Raw genomic sequence first — 24,885 nt, forward strand, 5'->3', positions numbered from 1 at the left:
AAGGGCTTCGTAGCTATACCATGGTATTGCTGCTAAAAACACCTATATAGCAAATAGTAGTGACTTTTAGCCCTACTTGGTTTTCAATTTACATGTGATTTCCTATACCCAATGGTGAACCCTCTTATGTGTAGCATCACGAGGGTGTATATCTTTCTCTTGCATATCGTGTTACCTTTTTGTGATGTGTTAAGTGATTGAGTGCATGTACATTACCCCCCTCCCCCCCCCCTTGAAGGCTTATTACTAAGCCTATAAAGGGGAGCAGAGTGGGGGAGGGGCAAGTCCCCCCCTCGAATGCCCGAGATGGGGGGGGGGGGGGGGACCAAGCCCACCTCCCCCACACATGTCTATGAAAAAAATAAATATTAGAGGGAGGTATCCCCAACATTTTTAAAAAAAATTAAATAAAAAAAGAGGTTCCGAAAGGGGCCTTTGGGAAACCCTTTCTTTTAATTAAATTTTTTGAGAAAAGAACGGGGCATGGAGGGTGGGCACCTTTCTTTTCTTTTTTCTTTTCCAGTTTCATGAAGATAGGAGCCTGCATCCCCTTGGCAGCTTCATGCTATGTGGAGGGGGGTTGAAGCTAACATTGTCTCCTACCCCTCCCCCCACTCTCCCCCTCCCCCCTAATCTCCAAAGGATTATTCTTAAAGCTATATGGGGGGGCCAAGTCCCCCCTAAGCATTTGTGCATGCCCTAGGGGGAAGAAAGGGCCTCATAAAAGGCCCTTTTGCTAACTTGGAATACTTGCAACAGGTTGGTGCCCCCCCCCCCCCCCAAGGCTTATTGCTAAAGTTATAAGAGAGACATCAAGACCCCCAAGGGTCTGCACATGCACCAATCCTCAAGGGGAGGCAATGGGCTCCCCCTAGACGTCCTTTTGCTAAGTTGGCGAGTGCCCTTGAGGGGCAAGCACCTCCTTGTTGGTTTTTTATGTTTAGATTTTTAGGGGGTAGGCCAAACCTCTCCCCTCCCCTTATCCCCAAGTGTCTAGGAAGGGAAATTTTCTATTGAAGGGGGTTATCCCCAAAAAATTTCAACTTTGTTAAATTAAAAAAAGCACACAAATGCCCAAGGGGCCTTTGGGCACCCCTCATTTTAATAAAAAAATTTAAGGAAAAGGGGGGTGAAGGGGGAAAGGGTGTACCCTCTTTTTGTTTTTGTTTTTTTTTCAATTTCGAGAAGGGGGGTCCGCCCCTCACTGGCTTAATGCTACGTCCCCCCCCCCCCTCCCCCAAAAGCTTTTGGGGGGGGGGGGGGGGGGATCCGAGGGGGGCCAAGGCCCCCCACAAAGGCCAAGTCCCCCCCAAGCATCTGGGCAAGAGGGGGGCCAAAGCATCCCCCCAAGGCCCGTTTGATATGTTGGGGGGTGCCCATCCCCTAAGGGAACCGCCTATGTGGAGCCTCCCCCCTTGAGGTCATAACACTATGTGGAGGAGGGGCGATGTTAACATCGACCCTCCCCCTAAAGGCTTATTGCTTTTGGTATAAGAGGGGGCCAAGCCTTCCCCCCCCCCCCCCCCCCCCCCAGCCCCGGAGGTCTACATGTGTGCATATGCCTGAGGAGGGGTAAAGGGCCACCCCGAGGCCTGTTTTCTATGTGGAGCACATCCATAGGGGGAGGGGACCACCCCCCCCCCCCCCCCCTCCCAAACATCTGGAAAAATAGATTATTAGAAGGGGATGCCCCTCCACCTTTTTTAATAATCTTATATTAAAAAAAGAGATGTTGGAAGGCCCTCAGGCATCTACGCATGCATAGACATCCAAAGGGGCCTTTGGATACCCTCTTTTAAATTAAAAATTTTGAGAAAAGGGGGAGAGGAGGCGCATCCCTAATTTAGTTTTTTTTTAACGTTTCGGGAAGGGGGGAGGCCACCCCCCCCCCCTCAGGGGCTTAATGTTATGTGGAAAGGGGGGTGACTATAACATCGCCTCTCCTCCCAAAGGCTTATTGCTTTTAGTGTAAGGGGGGTCAAGTTCCCCTCATATCTGCACATGCCTAGATGTCTGAAAAAGAGGGGGGAATGCTAACATTGCCTCTCCTCCCAACGACTTATTGCTTTTAATGTAAGGGGGGCCAAGTCCCCCTGGCATGTGCACATGCGCATATGTCTGAAGGGAGAAAAGCCCCCCAAGCCCTATTGCTAAGTTGGGCAGGCACCCCCCACCCATTGGCTTTTTGTTTATGCTCAGGAGGAACCCTCCCTCCCTCGAGCATCTACAAAAAATAAAATTTGCTATTGGGGTTGCCCCCTCCCCCAAACCCAAAGGTCCCTTGAGCATTTGCATGTACAAGGATGCATAAAAGGTCCTTTGGGCACTTTTTTTCAAATTAAAATTTTTGAAAAGGGAGGGGTAGAGGTGCACTTCCTTTATGTTTTTTAAAACTACTTTTCTTAAAAGTAATAAGATAATAAAAATTGAAAAGATAGATAATTTACTTGACACAAAAATTTGCATGAATATAAAAAAATTTGACATGCCAGCAAAAATACAAATAAAAAAACATTAATATTAACAAACACTAACTTAATAAATACTAGATTAAATTTTTTAAAATAATAAAAAATTAAACATTTTAAAAATCTCTCTCTCTCTCTCTCTCTCTCTCTCTCTCTTTTCTCTCTCTCTCTCTCTCTCTCTCTCTCTCTCTCTCTCTCTCTCTCTCTCTCTCTCTCTCTCTCTCTCTCTCTCTCTCTCTCTCTCTCTCTCTCTCTCATGATAGTGCCAATGGGGGGGGCCTACAAGCGGCCTTGGGTGGTGGTGTTACATGCTGTCACCCCCGTCATTGCCTGTGGGTTGGGGGATTTGGCCCCTAGCCCTTATGGTTGAAGGTAGGCATTGCAAAGCTCAATGCACTCACACGTCACTAACGAGCCTCGTGGCCCTTGTGGTTGGACTTTGCCCTTGGGATGTGGGGTGGTGGGCTCTAGTGCTGTAGCACACATGCTCCCTCCCCCCCACAAAACCCTAAAATAAAAAACCTATTCTCTACCCATTCTGCCATTTTTGCACCCCACCCCACTTTCCTCATAACCCATAAAACCTTCTTCTTTCCCTTCATCCTCCATAAGAAAAAAAATAGTAACATCAACAGGAGAAGATGATGAATTGAAAATGAGAGGTAGGGAAGGAGTGAGATTGCAAGAAAAGAAAAGAATAGAGGGAAGAAGGAGGTAAGAAGCTTTCTTCTGTGTTCATTTTCTTATTCTCCTATTCACCTTTCTTGCAACCTCCATGAATAGAGAAAGTGCAATAGTAGGTTTCATGGAGGAGTTGAGAAATATGAGAAGTCTTCATGGTGGAAGTAATGTACCTTCCTCTTGGGCTATGGAGTAAACAAGAAAAGGAGAGCTAAGCAAAGGCTAACCTCTTTTGCAAAGAAGAGAATGGAAGGGAATGAGAAACTTGGAAAAGAGAAAAGACCAAATGAGAGACAAGGAGACACTACCACCCTTTTATAACTAGCCGACACAAAAAAGGATGAAAAATATTCTTTTTTCTCCATAATCAAAATCAAAGCACCTCCTCCAAATGTTGCATGTACCAATCATGGGATAACATAAGCAAGGTGGAGCCATTATTCACATAATTATTATTGAAAGCACAAATAATTCTGATATGGCTCAACTAGATACGTTATAAAAAACCATGCCCACGATGCTTAGTCATATGTGTACCTTCAGCATGATAACCACATCTGATGAGGACATGGTTAACGAGATGATGAAGTCCATGATAATCCATCAATATATACACAAGACTTGGGTGGTACTAGCCATTCAAGGTGCTGGTGAGATTGAGAAGATAAGTATTTAATAACCACCTCCTTTGTGGGTTGTTCTTTATTATAATCACCCCCCTTTTGTGTTAAAATGACTTACTTTCACTCATGGAAGTTTTATATAACAAGGATGACGTGTAAAAGCTTTAGGTGGTGCTAAGCATTCCAAGTGCAGTATAGAATAACCACATCTTGATTTCATGAGGTCTTTTATATTAAATGGGCTCACTACAGCTTATTACAGTTTTATATAATAAGAATTATTTACATTGCTTGTTCTTGAGAGCAATGGAAATCTTGGTGTGATTTCATATTAGACCATAATATTTTTTCACTCACTATCATGGTAGTAAGGTTTATTGTTTTAATGTAGTTGTATCTTTTTTGTATACCCATTGTTTCACATACCTATCTTTAATAATTCATGCCATTTGAATGTATGTCATTGCTATTTTGTATGGCATCTAGTTCTTGGTATAGTTTAGTACAATAAATAAGGAAATCTATCAAGCTCGAAAGTACACCAAAAATTTTGACTTTGTCATGGAAAATCCAAAGGTAGTCTCAAAAACTCTGAATGAAAACCCCCTACTTGATAGGGTCTTCGCAAATGTCACATGTCAAACAAGACAATGATCTGCCCAAGAAGATTAGTTGGCCACATTCCAAAGCATTGTGGGTTATTCTCCATGATAACTCAAACAACTTTCTTATCACATCTTTGAGCACAATAGGTGACTTCATGATCCATATCATTGATATTTTTGTAAGCCACTAAACACACAACAATCGTTAAGTACATGATAACCTTATTATTTTCAATGTCTCAATACACCTTCCACTTTAAGATGTCATGGTCTAAGTGTGTATGATAATGCACATTTAAACCTTGAATTCTTGAAAGAAATCCTCACGCATAGGTGTCACTTGAAAAATCGATATAACTATGATCCACTCCAATAGTAGTGTGAAATATTCTTTGGACTAAAGAATAGTCAATGTTCAATAATTATTGTTCTCCAAGAGGAAATCTACAAAAACCATAGTGTAATCTTAATGAAGCCCTCCTGAAATCTATGAACATAGTATTTCATTTGGCTTCCATCAAGTTTAAGAAACACATTCCATACAAAAATGAAGACATCCAAACTTGCAAAGGTCTTTGCATCCTACAATACTTCTAGAATCACCTCATGCACAACAATACACAACCTATAAACTAAGTAGTATCAATGCTTACACATGATTTTACCCTTGATTAGATCACACCATTACTTTCATTTCTTACCTCTCATAAAAAATTGAATTTGGACAAGCCATTATGGTATCTATCATTTCATTAAGGTTGAAGAAATCTAACAAAGTGACAAGGTTGAAGAAATCTAACAAAGAGGAATATAAGCCACCATGTTTGCATCTTTTAAGCTTCACTCTATCTCCTCATGGATAATGCATGCACTTAAGCAAGTAAACATATATGGAGTAGCTTGACCATAAGTCACAAGGATAGAAACAAAGTGACATTATGCAATAGCTTAACTCCATGCACCAAGTGCCAAAACAAAGATAGAGGTGCTTCATCAAATGTGACTTGTATAACTTTAATGGATATGTTTTTATCAACACTTTCTCAAACACATTTTGTGCTTCCAATACACTACCAAACTTTTCATAAATGGTAACTAGAGGATTTTCAACTAGAGAGTCCAATTTGTACATAGAACAAACAAAAGCCACATGGCACCTAATCCTTCAATTACACATTAGCCTCACCAAATGCTTAAACACAAATCCAACATACATGAGAGATTAATAGCTACCCTATCTCAGTAACACAATTAATGTAAAAGGTATACAAATCTATCTGGCTTATGTAAAGGTTTCTAGTGTCAAAACCTAGTCTGATACACATGGCTTAAACAAATATGCAATCACATGCAACCTTTGGCCAACATGCTTATTTGCAATGTAAAGCCATGTAACCTCCTTGAAGCAAAATAGGAGCCACATGAAGTTTACTCTTATAATTTGAGATTGCAAATAAATACTCAACGTGAAAACAAGGTTTATAATTATATATTAATTTCTTGATGTGACAAAGTACACTAAAAATATATACTTGGGATAGTCACCTACTATTAAACTTTCGATTACCATAAATTTCTTTTTTGTGTGAAAAAGAATGTTCCAAATCCATGCTTTGCAAAAAAATACAAAATTTTTAATGGCTCTTAAGTAAAAGATACAACAAGAGGTTGAGAAGATGAAAAATAATAAAAATAAGAAAATAAAAGAGAAACAAGGAAAGTGCAAAGAAAAAGATTAACAAACAATAAAAAAGTAGTGTAATAAAATCACAAGGGTCTACAAAACGAATAGTTGCTGCAGACCTGCAAGAGGTTATGTTTTCAATGTTTATATTAAAGCCACTTATGCTGGAAAAAATTTGCTACTTTAACAATATCAAGATAATATAGGGATTTGCATGTATCTACATTGGATCATTTGTGCACACACATTTGTTCAGATCTAAATCGCACTTTGTTGAGCCTTCATTTTTTGTTTTGCATGAGCTTATTCTTCACATGGATATGATTCAAGGATTACTACAACTTTCTTTAGAAGCAACTGTAGTAATTGAAAAATAGAAACTTTGACCATAGTTTCACGCATGACTACACTAGAGTACTATATACTGGCCCAAAACCCTCATGTACGCTTGATTCTTTTACTATATATGAAATATTCTGTGTGTGTGTGTGTGTGTGTGTGTGAGTGAGATCACCCTTGTGATCATTTCCTATAGCTCTCCTTGCTCCACCTTTCTTTTAGCAAGGGAAAAGCCTTAATCAACTAGGTATTTAAAAGGAAAGTATTTGAATGAGAGACCCATTAATAATGACCACCAGAAACACATACCAAAACATTAATTTTTTCCCTTGTTGTTCATATGCCACTATTGATCGCATATATAGGTACCTTGGATTTTTAAGAGGAGAATTTTTTTCTTGAGGGCAGAACAAGCATGTGCACATGGCACAATGCACACATGTATACAAACATATGTAGATGTGCACGCACGCAGACGTATACACAACCAACCGTGGCATTTCCATTCTACCCAAAGAAAAACGATGTGCACCACATTGCACTCATGAGTCAAAATCATCATCAACCAAAATTAAGATTGGAACAATCGTATGCCATTGCGTAATTTTTGAATTTAAGAAAAGTAAAAAACTTTGAATTCTATTTAGGGCTCTAGTGTAAAGGACAAGAAACCAACACACGACACAAGGGTAGTCTCTCTGATGGCCTAACGCACTTCATCCAACAAACTGCCATGTACGCAGTTCTGTCGTCTTCAGAAATTCTGCTCCATCTACAGGGTAGCATCTTCTTCAGAGTCACTGCGAGACAAGTTGATGGCGACTTGTTGAGGTTTGCCAGTGCAGCTTATCACTTACTTTTTAGATACGGTGCTTGTATGCATTTCACACCAAATCGAGTAAACGTGAATCGGAAGAGGATGGCATCATACCTGACCAAGAAATCAGCAATCTTCATGTTGCTCGGCTTTAGAATCCTCAATGCTGGTCTCTTGGCCTGTGAAGGCACCAGCGAAGACGATGTTCTTTTGTCAGTTGGAGCAGATGCTGACGATGGGAGTGCCTGCTTCTGGTTGCCTAAGCTTGGGGCTTTTACAGGTTTCAGGATTTTGCCCAAGTGAGAATCTCGCATTTGTGTTGACAGACCGTTCCCCATGTGCAACCCACCCTCTTCCCACAAGGGAAAATAGTTCTCCTTGCAACAATCAGGTGCAGGAGACATGCCTTTGTTATCTTGAGCAATTCCATCCAACACAGAGATGGGAGACGTGGCCTTAAGTTCCTCGAGACATGGCTCAAGGGGTAGATTAGCTGCTGCCACGTTAAGAGGAGTCTCTGAACAATCAGCCGGTTTCACTATGCTCAGACCAGTCAAGCAATCGTTTGGCCGGGACTCGTATGACAGCTCAGGTGCCTTTGTTTGTGAAAGCATGGAGGCTCGTTGGTGTCTTGTAAAGAGCTTTGCTTCCTCCTTGAGAGAGTCGACTAGACTGGGCATGGGCAAAGCTGAAAGCCTTCGTTTGACAGAGCAGATCTTTCCATTCTCAGCATTTGTGGCAGATGAACATTCACTGGGGGTTGGAGCTGCTCATATAGTTGATGAATTTGAATTTATGAGATTGAGAAAACAGGAGACAATATTAGTTCTAAAATAGCAATGACAATCTAGTTAGCTATCAACATACATTGGAGCCATCCACGCACGGCAGCTACTGACTGCTCAAGCCTTTTGGGGTTAACCTTTTGAAGCATCTCTTCTGTCAAAGCTGCTCTCTGTTCCGCTGAATGATACGAGTTATTTACTCTAATTCGTGAATGTTCTGTACGGCATCGAATGTAGAAAGACACTCAGATTACTTTGCATAACACATTCTTAGATTGCATAAGCATGCTCAACTAGTAATGATCCTGGTAAGATGTTTATTGTGACCTGTATAGCTTGGGATAAATGACTGGAAGGACAGACCTTTTTTTGAGTAGAAGCATGAATAACAAATGCACAAAAGAAACATCAAAGATTCAGTGAGCATTAGCATCACTAAGATACCAAATTTTCTGCAAATGCATTGTGGCAAGGGAATTCCAGACATTCAACATTAAGCATCATTTCTTTGGTGTTCCAAGTATGAGAAACATGCACCTAAAAGAATCCTGGCTCCACTATACCCAGACAATTTACTAAATCAGAGGTTGTATTTTGGCTGTCCAAAGGTAGGAACATGTAGGTTGAACTTCTCCTTCACAGTGCAAAGGACAGAACATGCAGCTTGAACTTCTTTATTACAGTGCAAAGGTTAGGACATGTAGCTTGGACTTTCTCCTTTAGAGTGCATGGTTTTCTGTACCGCCCAATACAGGCTTGATTGAAAGATGGGGTGGGGGCTATAAATAGCACCAATGGAAAGGTCATGTGTAGAATGAACTTAAGTCTTTCACAAGAAATAATGTCAGCGCAGGGATGAATGTGAGAATGCCAATACTTTGAAACAAACCATGGGCACCAAGTGCCTGAACCTTACACAATGAGGTGATTTGCATTCTGAAAATTAGGGTTGTCACAGAAGAGAAGAAATCACAGGAAGTGATACCAAAGCCATAAAAAATAAGAATCGATGAAGGTTCAAGATGTCTACATTGTTTTGCAAGGACGCATTGCAATATGCTACAAGCATTACTGCTCTAAGTGATTTGAACAATAGCATGGATAATCTCTTAGAGCAAAGGCAAATAATCCAAACCTCAATATTTGTCTCTGAACCGTGTCTGGAGAATACAAGAAGCCTCCTCTATAATCTAGGAATTTCCTTTGAACCTCATTGTCTCACCAAAATATAGCGATTTCACATTGTTTTCTAGAATATCTAGTAAGTACTTCATATGAGAGTGCGCAAATGATCAAAAGCATGAACATTGACAAAAAGAAAGATCACATGAACACAATAACTCAAAAGTGTACAAGCAATGGAATCCATGAGATGTAGCATAAGATGTATAGTACTATACCACAAAGGTGCTGGCACAAACATGACCAGAATGCCTCCTATCTCCCTCTCTCTAAGGATGCAAGATGATATGATGATTCCAAAATGAGAGGAGTGCAAGCCGTGAGACAACTAAACAAACCCTAAATGGGATGCCTAGCTGCCTTTGTGACCCACCCAAATGCAAGCTAAATACGAAGCCTAAAACACATGACACATACTAAATTAACACCCTCTCTTTGATCATGCAATAAAACATACAATGTATAGGCATACATGCCTCTAAGAACCCCCACCATGTCGCATATCACAATAAGTGTGTCAAAGACCTACAACATTATAACGTATACAAACGGTAACAAAGAATGGGCCATGGACACTCCAACATTGGCCAAATGCTAGATATGCCTTGGAAAAAGCATCGACCTCCATATTGATAATACTCAATCCCTAATTACAAAAAGTGGAAATAGTTGAATCTTGAAACCTGTCACTAATACCCTCCAAATGCACATCATGATGATGGATCTCTTCAATCACATTGTCGAAGTGTCCTCCAATGTGAAAATAGAGGAGGAAACACTACGTCACTCATAAACCTCCCATCATAGACCTAGGAGGCACATAGCTACAAGATTTGAACTAGAAAGCCTCCCTCAGAGCCCACTATATCAAGAAACTAGTGAGACTCTCAAGCCCCACCAACACCCTCTCACAATCTTTCTTTTTCCTAAGAACTCATTAGGGATGATGGCATCATTAAGGCTACAAAATTGATTCTTGGATCATTACAACCTTAGCTACACGATTGAAATCAAAGTTGGAGTCCAAGGATGATGAAGAGTCTGATTTGTGTCAAAAGAAGCAGGATCTAGAGCATAGCAAAAGCTATGGTGGATGGAAGATGAAGATTAACCTCATGATGACATAGACAAAGACTTGACCTGTTACACAAGTGAATTAGGTTCCAAGATTGAGACTTGGACTCATGCACACAATCTTGTGTATAAGACTAACAATAACCAAGACACTAACTGAAAGAGGAAAGCATCATGATATTGCATTCATCATATATGTATATGAAAAGGTGATAGTCAAGTACAATGCTTTATAGTTGTTGGATAGGTAGTAGTCTCTCTCTTTGTGCCTATGGAATTTAGTCTGCCTGCATGTCCTAAGTCCAAAACTGCCTCATACAAAGAGGGTGAGTTAGGTGCGATCGCAAATATCTCAATACCCCCCTCAATCACAACAAAAAAAGTACAAAAGTGTGTAGAGGCTTTAGTAAGAGTACCACCTACAAAGTATAGACACACCATAAACATGGCAAATACTAGAGGCTATCACAAAAAAAGCTAAGTGTGGGTACCAAAGATATGGTGGATATCCAAAGGCTGTAATAGGGGCCTTACAAAGTGTATAGCGGTTGTAGTACAAGGCTACATGAGGAGTTTCCAAGCTTATGTCAGAAGCATTAGGGTTAGGCATTACAAGGTTAAAAAAGACTAGTAAAAAATTGAGTGAAGGACCAACGGCCCTTGCGGTTTTCAGCATTTCTTTTGACATAGATCTTCTATTCATTTCAGGTCTTCTTGCCCTTGTCAATGTAGTCCAACTTGCTCTTTTTGATCCTATGCTTGTTCTTCACTTTGCTTACAGCTTCACTCTCTTCATAGTTGATCTTCTTCTTCTTCTTTTTCTTATTTTCTTCCACCACTTTGCTTGCATTGATCTTTTCTTCATGGTTGTCATTTCCATAGACTTTGCTTGCATTAGTCAACTGGTTCTTTTCTTTTTAGTCCCCCTCAAGCAAAGGTACAATCTCTGAGCTTTGCATGGTCTTCAATATAGAAGAAATGTCTTCAAAAGCTTGCCCTATCTCTAAGGTAGCAGACATGTCTTCAAGTTCTTCAAATGGAAATATGGATGGCACTTGAATGTTCACAACTTCATTTTTCCTTGTAAGTAGAGCAAGTACATCTTCTATGTGATACAAGTAAGTAAAATGATTGCACTTCTCTTTATGAATGGCATCTTCATAAAATTAAAAACTTCATGTTTGTTATTGAAAATCAGCTCCAAATCTCTAATTTTCTGACCAGCAAAAGAGTTGAAACTTAATGTGTCAAAAGACGCAAGAGATACCAGTGCCAAAAAGCACTATGTAAGTATTAGGAGATACTAGCAAATTTGAACTTTTGATGTTTGATGTTGATGTTGATGTTGATCCTTTGCTTGATGAACCCATTGCTTGAGTCCCCTCCTTGCTAGTAAAATATTACTGAACACTGAGTAAATACTCAGATTAAAGTGACAGCACTTGCTTTACCAAATGGAGGAAGAATGAAGTAAAGAAAGAAGCTTTGGTGTTGATGCTAGTGCTTGAGGTCTTCAAGACTTCAAAAAAAATCTTCAAAATATCCCAAATCTTTGCTGAAACCTTCAGATTCAATGCAATCAGGGTGGCATTTGAATGGCAGGAGAGAGGAACTAAAGAAAATGATGAGTTTTTATGAGCTTGATCTCAAAAGCTATGGCTTCCCAACTTAGGGTTTACAGCAGCCACTGGTTTTTCGTCTGCAACAGCCTGACGCAGCAGTATCTCGACGAGATCTCGGGTGAGAAGGTGCCTTAGATGTCAAGCTTTGAAAGCCCGGTCTTGTCCAACATCGTGAAGCAGGCGGAGCACGCAGACTGTACGATTGGCAACAGGCGCTGTTTTGACAGCAAGAAGAAAATCACGCAATGTTGGGCATTGTGTAGCTTAATGTTTGCAATTTCTATGACAGACTGATGTGCCCCGAAGTGACAAAGATATTCTCAGAAGAAAGCATGAATAGATTTGGCTTATGGAGAGAGAACCAAGTACTCCAAGTGAGTACGTTCCTGTTTGGCTATGGAAGCCATTGAAACTTCACTGAAGGTAGAGTGAGAATTGAAACCATGAGCTGACGTGAGGTTAAGAGAAGCTGGAAGAGCAAAGAGAAGAGCTAGGTTGAGCTACGCCATGCCTAACTGGGCTCTGCTAACATATCAAAAGACGCGGGATCTAGAGCATGGTAGAAGCTATGGTGCATGGAAGATGAAGATTAAGCTCACGATGACATAGATAAAGACTTGACTTGTTACATAAGTAAATTAGGTTCCAAGATTGAGACTTAGACTCATAAACACAATCTTGTGTATAAGATTGACAATGACCAAGACACTAACTAAAAGAGGAAAGTATCATGATATTGCATTCATCATATATGTACATGAAAAGGTGATAGTCAAGTACAATGCTTTATAGTTACTGAATAGGTAGCAATCTCCCTCTCTATGCCTATGGGATTTAGTCTGCCTACATGTCCTAAGCCCAAAATTGCCTCATACAAAGAGGCTAAGTTAGGTGTGATTGCAAATATCTCAACAATTTGTTCTTGCTTGTCTTCCCCTTCTTCTTTCGAAAAGCCGCTAGCTTCTCGCAATCCTTCCAGCGATGGCTCTTCTTGCCATGAGTGAAGCATGACACCTCCTTGTCATCTCTTTGCATAGCTCAAAATCTCCAACATGTGGATTGACTCACGCTCCAACACACAGATTGCATGTGGACACAATTGATTGGAGTCATTGAGGTCTAGGTCCTCCAAGCATTGGTCACACCATCAACGTCAGATGGAAGCTTGCACAGCACCAGCCCCACATGACGTCCTTTCAGGAAGAGCAACTTGGGTGCTATGAACTTGCTTTGTTAGTCAGAGAAGAAAGGGTTGGATGAAGTCTATTAGCTCAAAAATCCACGGTTTGAAGATTTCCATTGAGAGTGAGGTAGGGGAGTAGGAGTTACATATGTGGGGTAATGCATTGAAGTCCAAAGAGCTTTTCTTTGCTCTACAATGGTCATTAGTTTGGCCACCAATTCTAGCTGCCAGACTTCGATTAGAATACCATTTCTGCTTGAATACACTTTGTCATTTTCCCTATTTTTATGATGCATCTACTTTTTCCTTGTTCATTTCATGATAGTCAGTGTGAAATGAGGGGATCAAGTGTAGCTCTATAGATGTACCTTTTGGCATATCCTTCATGACTTCAATGATGATGGCCATGCAACAAGAGCAAATGTGTTGCTACTCGTCCCATGTCACTAGCTTTTCTAAGAGCTTTGTATGGTTTTCAGGTGATGGAGCATCGTATAATAGACGAAGTTTCACCCACACGTCAGAGGAAGCTTCACAGGAGGGGACCGCCAGTAAGACCTTGAATATGTGGCAGCATCATCTGAGTCCGGATCAAGGACTGCCTCCTCAAAGTTATCCTTGTCTCAATCAGATGGAGGTGGAGATGGTCATTGATTGATCACACACAGTTGAACTAAAGACAATATAACACAACCAATCTGCACAAACCATGCCTTTGTAACAGCACTCAAGTAGCGGAGTCTCGCTCTTTGAATGTATCACAAGTTCAATATCACGGAGGTGCCATGAGAGTGAATGAAAATAGGAGTTAGAGAGAGATCCTTGGGGCACTTTGTGGTCAAGAGAAGCCCAACCAGCAGACAAGAGTTCAATAGTTTGTACACACAAGAGAATACAGAATGAAGCAGCAGTGAAGTAGTGAAGCAACATATACAAGACCTCTAAAATGGAAAGCACACAGATCAGCAAAAACACTAGTCTTACCACCCACTGGATGATGTCAGCCCACAAACACAGGATGGTGGATCATTCAGCATGGCATGCGACGTAAAACCAGGTCTTGCACAAAGCAGTGCCAGCCTCAAATGATGAAGCAGCAGGCAAAACACAGGTAAAACAGCTCCATATTCTAAGAAACCAGGCTGGCTGGCACCATAGACAAGCGCCCCAGCTTGGAGAGAGGTCACCAGCCAGAAAGGATGAGGTAGGAAGCTGAAAATGCTGGTCAAGTATTTGCAGACCCTGGGAACTGTCTGCAACAGCACATAACAACAGAAAACCGGCAACACTGGCCATCTGATCCCATGCGAGTGTTTTGATGAAAAAAGCATGAAAAGGAAAGCATGAACACTGACAGAAAGAAATAACACATGAACAAAAGAACCCACACTTATAGGCAATGAATATATGAGATGAAGTAGATGTGTAGTACAATACCATCATGGTTCAAGGACAATGATGACCAGCAGCAATGCCTCTAGCCTCCCTCTCTCCAAGGATGCAAGATGATGCCATGATAAAAGAATGACAGGAGTGGAAATGTATACAGAAAGAAAGAAAGAAAGATATATTAACATCTACGTATGGCCAATATGGCCTATGAGACAAAATCCAGAGTACATCCATGTCTAATGTCATCTCATCAGTAAGGTAAAGATAACATTACAAATAAGTGGGTGGCCTATGAGACAATACTGAAAATAACTATATGATGGGACTATACTAGGGTTGAACCATGTGTAGTGTTGTTCCATCGACAAAAAAGAAAAGGAAAGGAAAGGAGAACCGGATCTGGTAGAACCATGTATAAAAGTGTCGTGGAGACAATGGGCTATAGCTGATCTCAAGATCTGCACATGATCTCAGCTATGATGCGGTCCCTAGCTGCTTCGCTGATATGCCCGGTGGTGAGTCTTCGGTGTCTCATGATAATGGCTCTAATCCAGCTGTGGTGTGGCCTCCTCAGACGTGGTCCTGGTAGACAGGGTCGTCGCGCTCTACGAAGGGAAATGGCTCTATCCAATGTGACTCCATGGTGTGGCCTGTGAGGTGTCTGGCGGGGTGGCTCTGTCTCTGCTAGGTTGGTAGTGTCAGTAGGGTCGGCTCTGTAGAAGAAGTCTATCATTGCTCTCTGTGTGTGTCCCTCTGGGTGAGTTGGCCTCTTGTCTCGCAGTAGTGCAGTTTGGGCCTCTCGAGCCACAGGAGGAAGAGACCTAGGCATCTCTGGTCCTTGTACTCCATGACACAACAAAGGGGTCCAAATCCATCACGGAAGAGGCAGTGGTATCGTCCTCGTATGTCATAGTATACTGTGCATCTGCATATATAGTGCTCCGTCTCAGGCTCTCGACCACAAAGCTGGCAAGTTCTATCCTCTGCTAGGGTATTTGTCCATCTACATGTCTCCATTTGAAGCCTATGTGAGGAGGTGCAAATCTGTTCGATAGCAACGCGTACGTTATGGGAGAGATGGGTGTCCATATATGCTGGCGGACTAGTGAAACCATCATCAAAGAGACACAAGAAATGATTCCTGTAGAACTCCATCCTCGATCCTAGAGGGAGTGGTGGATGGATCCATGTCCTTGCTGTCTCAATCCTCAAGATATGAACTCTGATCACTTGGTTCAATTCTGATCAACTGAGAGAAAGTGTAGGGCAGTCAAGGCTATAATCCAAAGGTGGAAGACGGTCAATATCCGGTCAATATCCAAACTATGTAGGCTCATCCAAATAGCCATCTGTGAAAACCAACAGTTCTTCTCACCTCCTACTAGTTGTCTAGATGAGGTTAGTGCCAGTCTAGAGTATCTATGGCGTGGAAGTTCCCATAGTCTATGCCAAAAGGTCACTGCCCTGAAGAGTGTCTCCGTAACTATAGGTGTTGCCCCTAGCTTTGCTCTGACAATGGGAGGTGATGGAGGGCTTACTTCTAATCATGCGTGCTATCATCATGATCAATGGCCTTTCCTATCCCAACCATCATAATAATCCCTCTCTACTCCAATCTGATCAGTGAGTGGGCTAAGACGCCTATGGTACAAGCTACAACCCCATACCTCTTCTCCATATAATAATGTAGGTGTGACTAGGGTGTCAAACGACCAGAGTTTGGTGCGGGGCTCCTGGAACTGTATGTGAGCACATTGACTCTTGAGTGCCCCTAGTGCTGCATATCCACGTGCCAGAAGTGCCTCTGATGCCCCTCTCAACGAAAAACGTGGGCCAGAGAATATGACTTCCAAATAGACATATTCCCTCACATGCTCCAGTATGTCTCCCCCAAATGTGAACTGGTACATAGATCTAGCCACCCATGCTGCTTAAGTATTGAAAACCATGGTTTTGGTCTTCTTAAGGTTCACTGTGAGGTCTTTATCTCTACAGAAGATGTGCAAAGCATCTAGATGGCACTGCAATCCCTCCGGTGAATCTGAAATGAGAACAATAATATGTCACAAGCATGTGAGAAATGTTCTGCTACTAGTCCATCCTTATCCTGTGCCCTCCCATTTTGTAATCTATAAATTGCATCCCTAACCATTTTCCATGTGAAGAAAGACCACTGTGTTGGCCTACAAGCTTGTGGGGGCTGCATAGGTGGCTGTCCTGGCAAGTCATACAACTATCTCCGATAGTCAAGCCAAGCATATGGTGATGTAATCTATATGGGGGGCTATCTTTCATGAAACATCTTCCATGCGCTCTTGCTATCCCGCCCCAAAAATAACTTACATATCTCTGCTTCTACTTTCGCTAAGTAGTCTCATTTCTTCTTCCACACAAGGCGTTTGAAGAGCACCTTTGCTTGGCAATGTGTCTGAGTACCTAGCTCCACTTCTCTCTATAAGTGAGCTCGAGTGACTCTACACTCATCATCATACCAGCTATTTTGGAAAGCAGTAGATTATGTGGGTCTACATCGGAGCAAGGTGTGTGGGAATGCATACATGGCTGATCCATGTATGGCCTCTATTAAATCCCTTGTGTATTCTTCCAACGATCTACTCAAGTCCAATGTATGTAAACTGGTCTACAAAGAACCATTGTAGATGTTAGAGGTGTCTTCTGTCAAGTGGTATTTGAGATGTTTAGGGAGGCATGGTGTTTCATGTTTCATATGTACACAAGAGAGCATGAATGTCAAAATAGCATGATCTGCTGCTATGCCAATTGGTATCTTAGATATCTTAAAGTTTTGGATGTCTGGTATCAATGCCGGTGAGCCTATCAAGTAGTCCACAGTACTTGCCCCTCCTTTGTGATTCCAACATGTCAGATTGTTAGATCCTGGCCATTGTGGCAGACCATTAAAGATGGCTAGTCTATGTGCACTTCCCAAAGTCGTTAGGTGTGTCCCATAAGTACTCACTTCTTTATCCTGGGCTCTCCTACGTAGGCCTATTTCATCTAAGTTGATCTCTTTGAACATGGCATTATCATGCATATAAAAGTCACTCTGTCTATCTCCAGTGCATGCATTGAAATCTCCTACTAATAATATGTCCCCAATACTAGCATATCTCATGATATCCTCATAAAGTACATCAAAGGGAGATCCATCTCGTGTGGCATAGGTAGAATTTGCAAGAGGAAAGTAGCATATTGTGATGAATATATCCCATGGTCTTCCTGCATGTATCCTAATCCATAAATATCATGCATCATCATCTCTTTTCATTACTTGCACTATCCCTTTGAGGTCTTCCCAGTCTAGTATGGCCACACCTCCAGAGCCCCTAGTGCCTCATGACAAGATATGAGACAATGAAAGAAACACTAAATTGACCATCCCACTGCCTCTATCACATGCCCAAATGCAGGCTAAATACTGTGCCTAAAACTTATGCTATCTACTAAACTAACACAGTAAGCCATGCAAGCTAACCATTAACTTTGGTTAGATAATATTATTCAACTAGACCAAACATCTTGTTTCAGACTAACTTTGGAATGTGACAAACTAGGATCACTCTCCACTCTATCTACAGCCTACTGTATTTGGAATTTCAGTCCACTCTTCAGAGTATATTTGGCTGCAAGTGCTAGATCAATTCCAGCGTTCATACGGTCCCCAGATATAGGCTTTTAGCAGATTCAGAAAGGCACATTGCAGCATGTTTGAGCTGTCAAGTTGAAAATGGAATCAGACAATTGCTTTGTTACTAATTAGCAGCATAATTTCCTATGGTGGGGCAAGCACAAGCAAGGGTTCCTAGATAGGTCATTATCAAACCCCCTTTCTCATGAGTATTCAATTGCAATCCAAAGTCAGGCTCTTCTGGCAAAACTTGTGGCTCATGATCTTAGTCTGGATCAAAACCATGGACTGTTATTACTTTCTTGTATACTAGTTTGTACACCTGTCTTAGCCATCCTGGCAACTATCTGCACACTTCTTTCCGTCCTCTCCCAGCCATAGCCCATCCACACAGCTGGAGAACAAAACTTGAGAAGTTGGCACACACTCAAACAGTTCCATCGCTTGTTTGACAAGATTAGCAACCAGCTCATGCTTTCGCTTTAGTGTTGCACTTTTCCCCTTTGCAGAAGCTTTGAACCCCTGCTTCTTTGTTGAGACCTGCCACATCTACTATGCATTGCATAGTGACTTGGCTTATTGCATTGTTTTTGCACTTGTGTATGTTGAAATCTGAGTGTACAGCTCCATATCAGGGAGAACTTTTAGGGTTTTTCTGGCCGATTTCTGGGGTCACCTAGTTTCTTTCCTGCCTTCATCATTCACCTTTTTCTCTCTTGCTATCCATTCCTTTGCATCTTTTCTTTCACTGTGGTATGAAATACAGACCCTATCCTCAACATTGAGAGTCACCCAAAAATGGACGTTTGCTATTTGTGGGGGGCAGCGCATTCTGTACATTCATCCATTTTCTGTTTCACAGTCTGCAACTTGGTTTCTTTTGTGCTTTCATTGTTCATTTCTTCCATATTGCCCACTCCTCTACGTCTTTCTATCCATCATGGTATCAATGCAATGTGCATAGAACACTCTTCACACACTCCAAGGCAGAGGACTGCTATGTTTTTGTAGTAGCCAACAGGTGATGCCATCTGAGCCTTCATTTTTGCAAATCTCTCCCCCCTTCTGCACTATTTCTACCCTCTTCACTATGCCATCCCTCCATCCCCCTGAGAATTCTCATTTCGAGGTTCCTGCAGAAACCTAGATCTGCTGTTTTGCTGCAAATTTTTGTGTTTTGTGCAGCAAATTTCACGTAGCACTGATGGCTTCCCATTTTCCCCCGATCAACTGATGTCAACTACAAGATTTGGAAGAGATCCATCAAACCCCTTTTAAAGTCATGCCAACATTGGGACCAAAGCAAAGAGAACATCTTGGTTCCAAAATATGATAAATATGCTGAGCGTTAGTAGCACATGGCTAATTGAGTGGACCTAGTTCGCACCTCCACAAAGACTTGGTTGGCACCTACTGAGGATCTAAGGACAAAGATGGTTTTCTATAGAAAGCATCTTTTGCACTTGTCCCCTAATGGTTTTGTGTTTCTGTCAAGATACTTGAAGACAGACCTGTCTTATGGAGTATGGCATGATGTTCTTTAGCTCTGCACATCCTCATACTAATTACCAATAGTGCAAGGTACACAAGTTGATACTTCTACTCCTATTGCTCCTACTCTCATGCAAGATTCTAGATTTAATCATGAAGAAGATAAAATTTAGTTTTCCCACTCGAGTCTAAGTCCTAAAGAGGATAGATCCTTCAATGTTAATACAAGAAGAGGTGGTTATAAGAAAAAAGCAGGTAACTCTTCTTCAAGTTTTATTTCATCAAGTTTTCCTTCTTCTAGTCAATTTGATGTTAGTGTTTTATCTTCATACATTCCATCAATGCAAAAATTATTAGATGATATGGTTGCCAAAAATGCATATGCAGCAATGCTGCCATGTTTGGAATGTAGATAGAGAAAACCCCTGGGAATATTATGACTGGTCAGAAAATTGAGACATAGTGTCATGTGATGCATGCAGCTAAGAAGGGAAAAGTTTCAAGGAGTGAATTAGCTAAAGCAGGTACATGTATTTATGACATGACAAGATGGGACTCACTAGTTGATTCCTTCTCAATGTATGCTTATCTGGCTAAGTTGCAAAATATAGATGTAATTGTGGAAGATGAGAGATAGAGGGATGAAGATATTCCAGGGACTTCAAAAAGGGTGATGGGTAGAAATCCTAAGGCACATCTTATTCCTATAGGCCCTCTCCTTTTGTGCAATCAAGTGGTGGAGGTACACCAATGGTGGGGGTTTCTCTCCCAAACCAAGCATCAATGGGGACCTACACGCAAGGGTATACAACCCACGAGTATAAGCCCCACCCTACTCTCACATCTCCTAGGTGGCCACACAATTTTCCAACATCTCACAACTAAGCACCTAGTTACATACAATTCTATCCCATACCACTCACCTCCTAGTCAACCACCTCCTTTGAACCTAGTCAACCACCTCCTTTGAACCACACACCGAGAGTCACCATGCTAGACACTTCAATGCCACATGTAGCACCTAGTTACATACAATTCTATCCCATACCACTCACTTTTTCCCCACCTAGCACATCCATTCATACGTCCGCATCAAAGTTGTCAGGTACAAAAGATATGATACCGTATGGTATGATAAAATATGGTACCTTATGATTTTATAAGGTAAGGTACGATATTAGTATGAAAAAAAACCTGCTTTTTTAATTTAAAAAATATAACTCATTAAATGATAGAACACATGTTTAAAGTAAAAATAGCAATGACATTACAAAATAAGATGAATACATGAGGGTGGCCCTTGCAATTGCATGTGCTGCGCACAACATGCGATACAACTAGTCTAGTAGATACATGGATCATAGTGGATATAATGATAGTAGATACAAAAAGAGAGAGGCCTATGATGAGGCATCATTGTCACTATCATCATCATCATCATCAAAACAATCTAAGTGCTCATCAAGAGAGTCTAAAGGGTACTCCTCAGTATCGGATGATGAGACACTCTTATACTCATCCTCACTGATAAGGTTACCAATCATCATCAAATGATGACTCCCTAGGTGCTGGGGCGGGGTGTGGGAGGGGAAGGGGGGACAAGCGACTTGAACCACCCCTCGTCCGTGTTGCAAGGAACTGAATCACCATGCCCTTGCTGCCACCTACTTGAACTTCTCTTCCACAAGCACATTGAATACAAGTATCACAAGTATCTGCCACTGTAAGCTCTCTATAGAGCTCTACAAAGATCATCTCCTCCTCATCCGCCTCCTGATGTACACTCAAAAAGAGTATCACCTATCAACTTGGATGTATCAACATTCGCCTACACAATGCACATAAGATTGTAAATACTAAACTAATAAGTATTAAGTTCAAAACAACAAATTTTAAATTTTATGATCAAGTGTTTACTTGTTTTGGATTACCCAAGCTCATCATAGCCCTCATCATGCATTAGTGCAACAATAGACTAGCCACTCTAGCTATCCTGTGCTAAGCCAATTATGAATCTTCGTGTGAATGAGAGAATAGAACTCCAGTTTCTCTCACATGCATCCGAAGAGCAATCCTGAGCGAGGACTCTCATGGCTAAGGGCTAAAGGGTCTCCAGCACATTTCGAAAGTTTTGCCACCAAAAGAGAGGCTTTACAATTGACTCTCTCCTCCAACAAATGGGAGAAGCAAATGCCACATGCCCTCTCTAATCTATATAGCATCTTAGCTCCTCCAGTACTACATTGTGGTCATCTACATGGACCACATGAGTCAAATGTGCAACTTAGTCGGAACAAAGCTCTCTATTGTCCATGACCACCGGTGACTTGTAGACTGGATATACCAATGCTGCAAGATGGGCTTATGCATCTATACCTAGCTCCTCTCTACTATCTCAAGAACATGTGTATACTCTATCTCTATGATCATTGTGCAAGCATGCACCTCCGCCAATGCCACTCTAAGAAAGTAAACAAGAAGATCCATGGTGGAGGCCTCGCAATCACTCATACACAACACCTTATAAAAGGGAGTCACAACAATAACAATGGCATAAACTTTCTGCTAAAACTACTCATTGAGGCACAAGCATTGCATAGCTTTGGCCTCCTCTATCTCATGCTCATTCCACTCATTCCATACAATGGACACCAATGTCTAGCATAGAGCAAACCACACCTCATAAAGATGCTCGAGCAACAATCACATGTAAGCAAACCGAGTTGAAAAAGCCTTCGTCAACTTGAGTGTGCTATGCTCGCAATACATTGCCAGCACCTGCACCTTTACTGTGAAAAAGGTGATAACTGATGTAGCTTTGTGGACCATCCTCTTCACCCACTTAAGCTTTCTGATGTCCTCCATGGGCAAGTCCAAACAATGACTTACACATGGAGTCCACACAATTATAGAAAACTCGATCTCAAGCAAATAGTTCGTGCGTAGACAATTCGATGCATTGTCAGTAACAACTTGCACCACATTTGAGGGGCCCACCCATAAATTACAATGCGTAGAGAGAGAATGAGAGTTGAGCCTCGAAAGATTTAAGAATAGAGAGAGAGAGAGAGAGAGAGAGAGAGAGAGAGAGAGAGACGTGGGGAAAGAGAGATAAAGATAAGAGGCTTCACGAATCATAATCATTAAATAATAATTTATAATTTATAATACAAAACTCAAAATTATAAAAGAAACAATTTAAAAAAAACAATGTATACCTCAATGATAGCTTGCCGAATGTGGAGGTAAAGCGGCTATCATTTTTCTCTCCCTCTTGTGCCAATGTCTACGCCTTGTAAAAAGTAAGTGCCAAGTGAACATGAAATGAATATGTTGATAATGCCCCATTTCTTATGATCACTCCATCCATTAGTAAGAACGAAGCAACCATATTTTGTCCATGCGGCCCTCCATCGACATCATTGTCAAGAATCGTGTGGTGGGGGGACTTGCTTGGGTTGCTGCGCCAAATAAACACATACCATACACACAAGAGGAAACTCACTCAAGAACACAAAAAGAGAGATAGAGACCAAAACATTTTCTTGCTAGTTTTTTCTTCTTCTTCCACACACAATACAATGTACACAAAGTGTAGATAAGATACAACATAAAGGAAAATAGCCTACTAAGTCAAATAGTACATAAAGGACTATACTACTTAACTAGTGCTATAACTATGTCACTTGTAGATAGGTGCAACAAACTAAATACAGTAAGTGATAAGTCAATGGCCACCTCACATAAACACCGACTTGCTAACTGTAGACATGCGGACCCATCTAGCCAAGTGGTCCATCATCAATGTCTGCACATGTTGAGCTTGCCATCTCAACACTCCCCCTCAAGCCCAATTGTATCTCTACAATTTCATTAAGCTTCAAAACTTTCAAAGCTTCTTTACACCCAATGCCTTTATGAAAATGTCAACTATCTAATCCTATGCGCTGGCATATACCAAGTCAATCTCTCCTACAAGTACCTTCTCTCTCACAAAGTGGTAGCACACCTCAATGTGTTTTGTCCGAGCATGAAAAAATGGGTTTCTAGCTAGTTGTATGTTGCTCATGTTGTCGCAGTAAATAACAACTTGACCATCTCCCTACACATCCAAATTACTCAATAACTTTTGTAGCTATACCACCTCACATGCTGCCATTGTAGCATCTCTACACTCGATCTCTGTACTTGATAATAAAGCAATTGCAGGTTACTTTCTATTGCTCCATCTAACTACTACACTACCAAGGGAAAACATGAATCTGTTGGTAGATCTTCTATCTAACATACTACCAGCCGAATGTGCATCTGTGTATCCAAACACTTGTACATCCTTGCTTGCCTCATAAAAAAATCCATAATATAAAGTACACTTCACATACCTCAATATACGCCTAAGTACATCCAAATGAGGCTTTCTAGGCATCTGCACAAACTCACTGACAAGTCCAACAACATAGCTCAAGTCCGGCCTTGTAATAGTCATGTCAATCAAGCTCCCTACTATCCTCTTGAACATAATAGAGTCTTCTATTTCATCCCCAACATCGACACTTAACTTCACATTTTGCTCCAATGATACAAAAAGAGGCTTACATACTATCATACCATACTTGGATAACATATCCAAGCCATACTACCTTTGGGATAGCCATATACCATCATCACGTCTGTTACCTCAATACCAAGAAAGTACCTCAACTCACCCAAATCCTTCATCTCAAATCTCTTCTTCAAAAAGATCTTAACTTCAGCAATCCCACTGTCACTATCACCTGCGATAATCAAGTCATTCACATAGATGACTATGACTACCAAGCTTGCATCTCTCTTTCTTACATAAAGTGAGTGGTCAGCATCAGAAACATAAAATCCAATTTTGACAAGACACTCTCCGATCTTGTCAAACTATGCTCTAAATGCGTGCTTTAGCCCATAGAGTACTTTCTTTAATTTGCACACATACATGGAATGTTCTGAATCCTCATAACCTGTTGGCTGCTCCATATACACCTCTTCTTGCAATTTACCGTACAAGAAGGCATTCTTGACATCCATTTGCTGCAAATTTCAACCTTTGGCTACTGCCAAAGCAATCACAAATCTAACAGTTGCCATCCTAGCAACTGGGCTGAATGTCTTTTTATAATCTATGCCATATATTTGAGAATAGCTTTTTACAACTAGCCTAGTTTTATACCTACTAACGGAACCATCTCCATTATGCTCGATTTTGTAAACCCACTTACAGCCAATAGCTTTCTTTCCCTTAGGTAAGGGTACCAAATCT

At 41.2% G+C, this 24,885-nt stretch overlaps 1 protein-coding gene across 2 annotated transcripts in view; it reads right to left on the reverse strand.

Moving 5' to 3' along the window:
- Positions 1 to 6,731: 6,731 nt before the first annotated feature.
- The window catches only part of LOC148026748 (uncharacterized), a 110,432-nt gene continuing 92,278 nt past the window's right edge, over positions 6,732 to 24,885 (reverse strand). For both annotated transcript variants that reach the window (XM_087691244.1, XM_087691245.1), the window contains exons 8-10: positions 8,085 to 8,219; positions 7,332 to 7,983; positions 6,732 to 7,200 (exon numbers count right to left, since the gene is read on the reverse strand). In XM_087691244.1, the coding sequence (XP_087547370.1) occupies positions 7,173 to 7,200; positions 7,332 to 7,983; positions 8,085 to 8,219 (815 nt within the window). In that variant the 3' untranslated portion in view covers positions 6,732 to 7,172. The remainder of the gene's footprint in view (positions 7,201 to 7,331; positions 7,984 to 8,084; positions 8,220 to 24,885) is intronic.

The sequence above is a fragment of the Lygodium microphyllum genome, chromosome 13 (genome assembly GCF_053477565.2).
Source record: "Lygodium microphyllum isolate KBCC chromosome 13, Lygodium_microphyllum_v1.1.10, whole genome shotgun sequence".
NCBI classification, from domain to species: domain Eukaryota; kingdom Viridiplantae; phylum Streptophyta; class Polypodiopsida; order Schizaeales; family Lygodiaceae; genus Lygodium; species Lygodium microphyllum.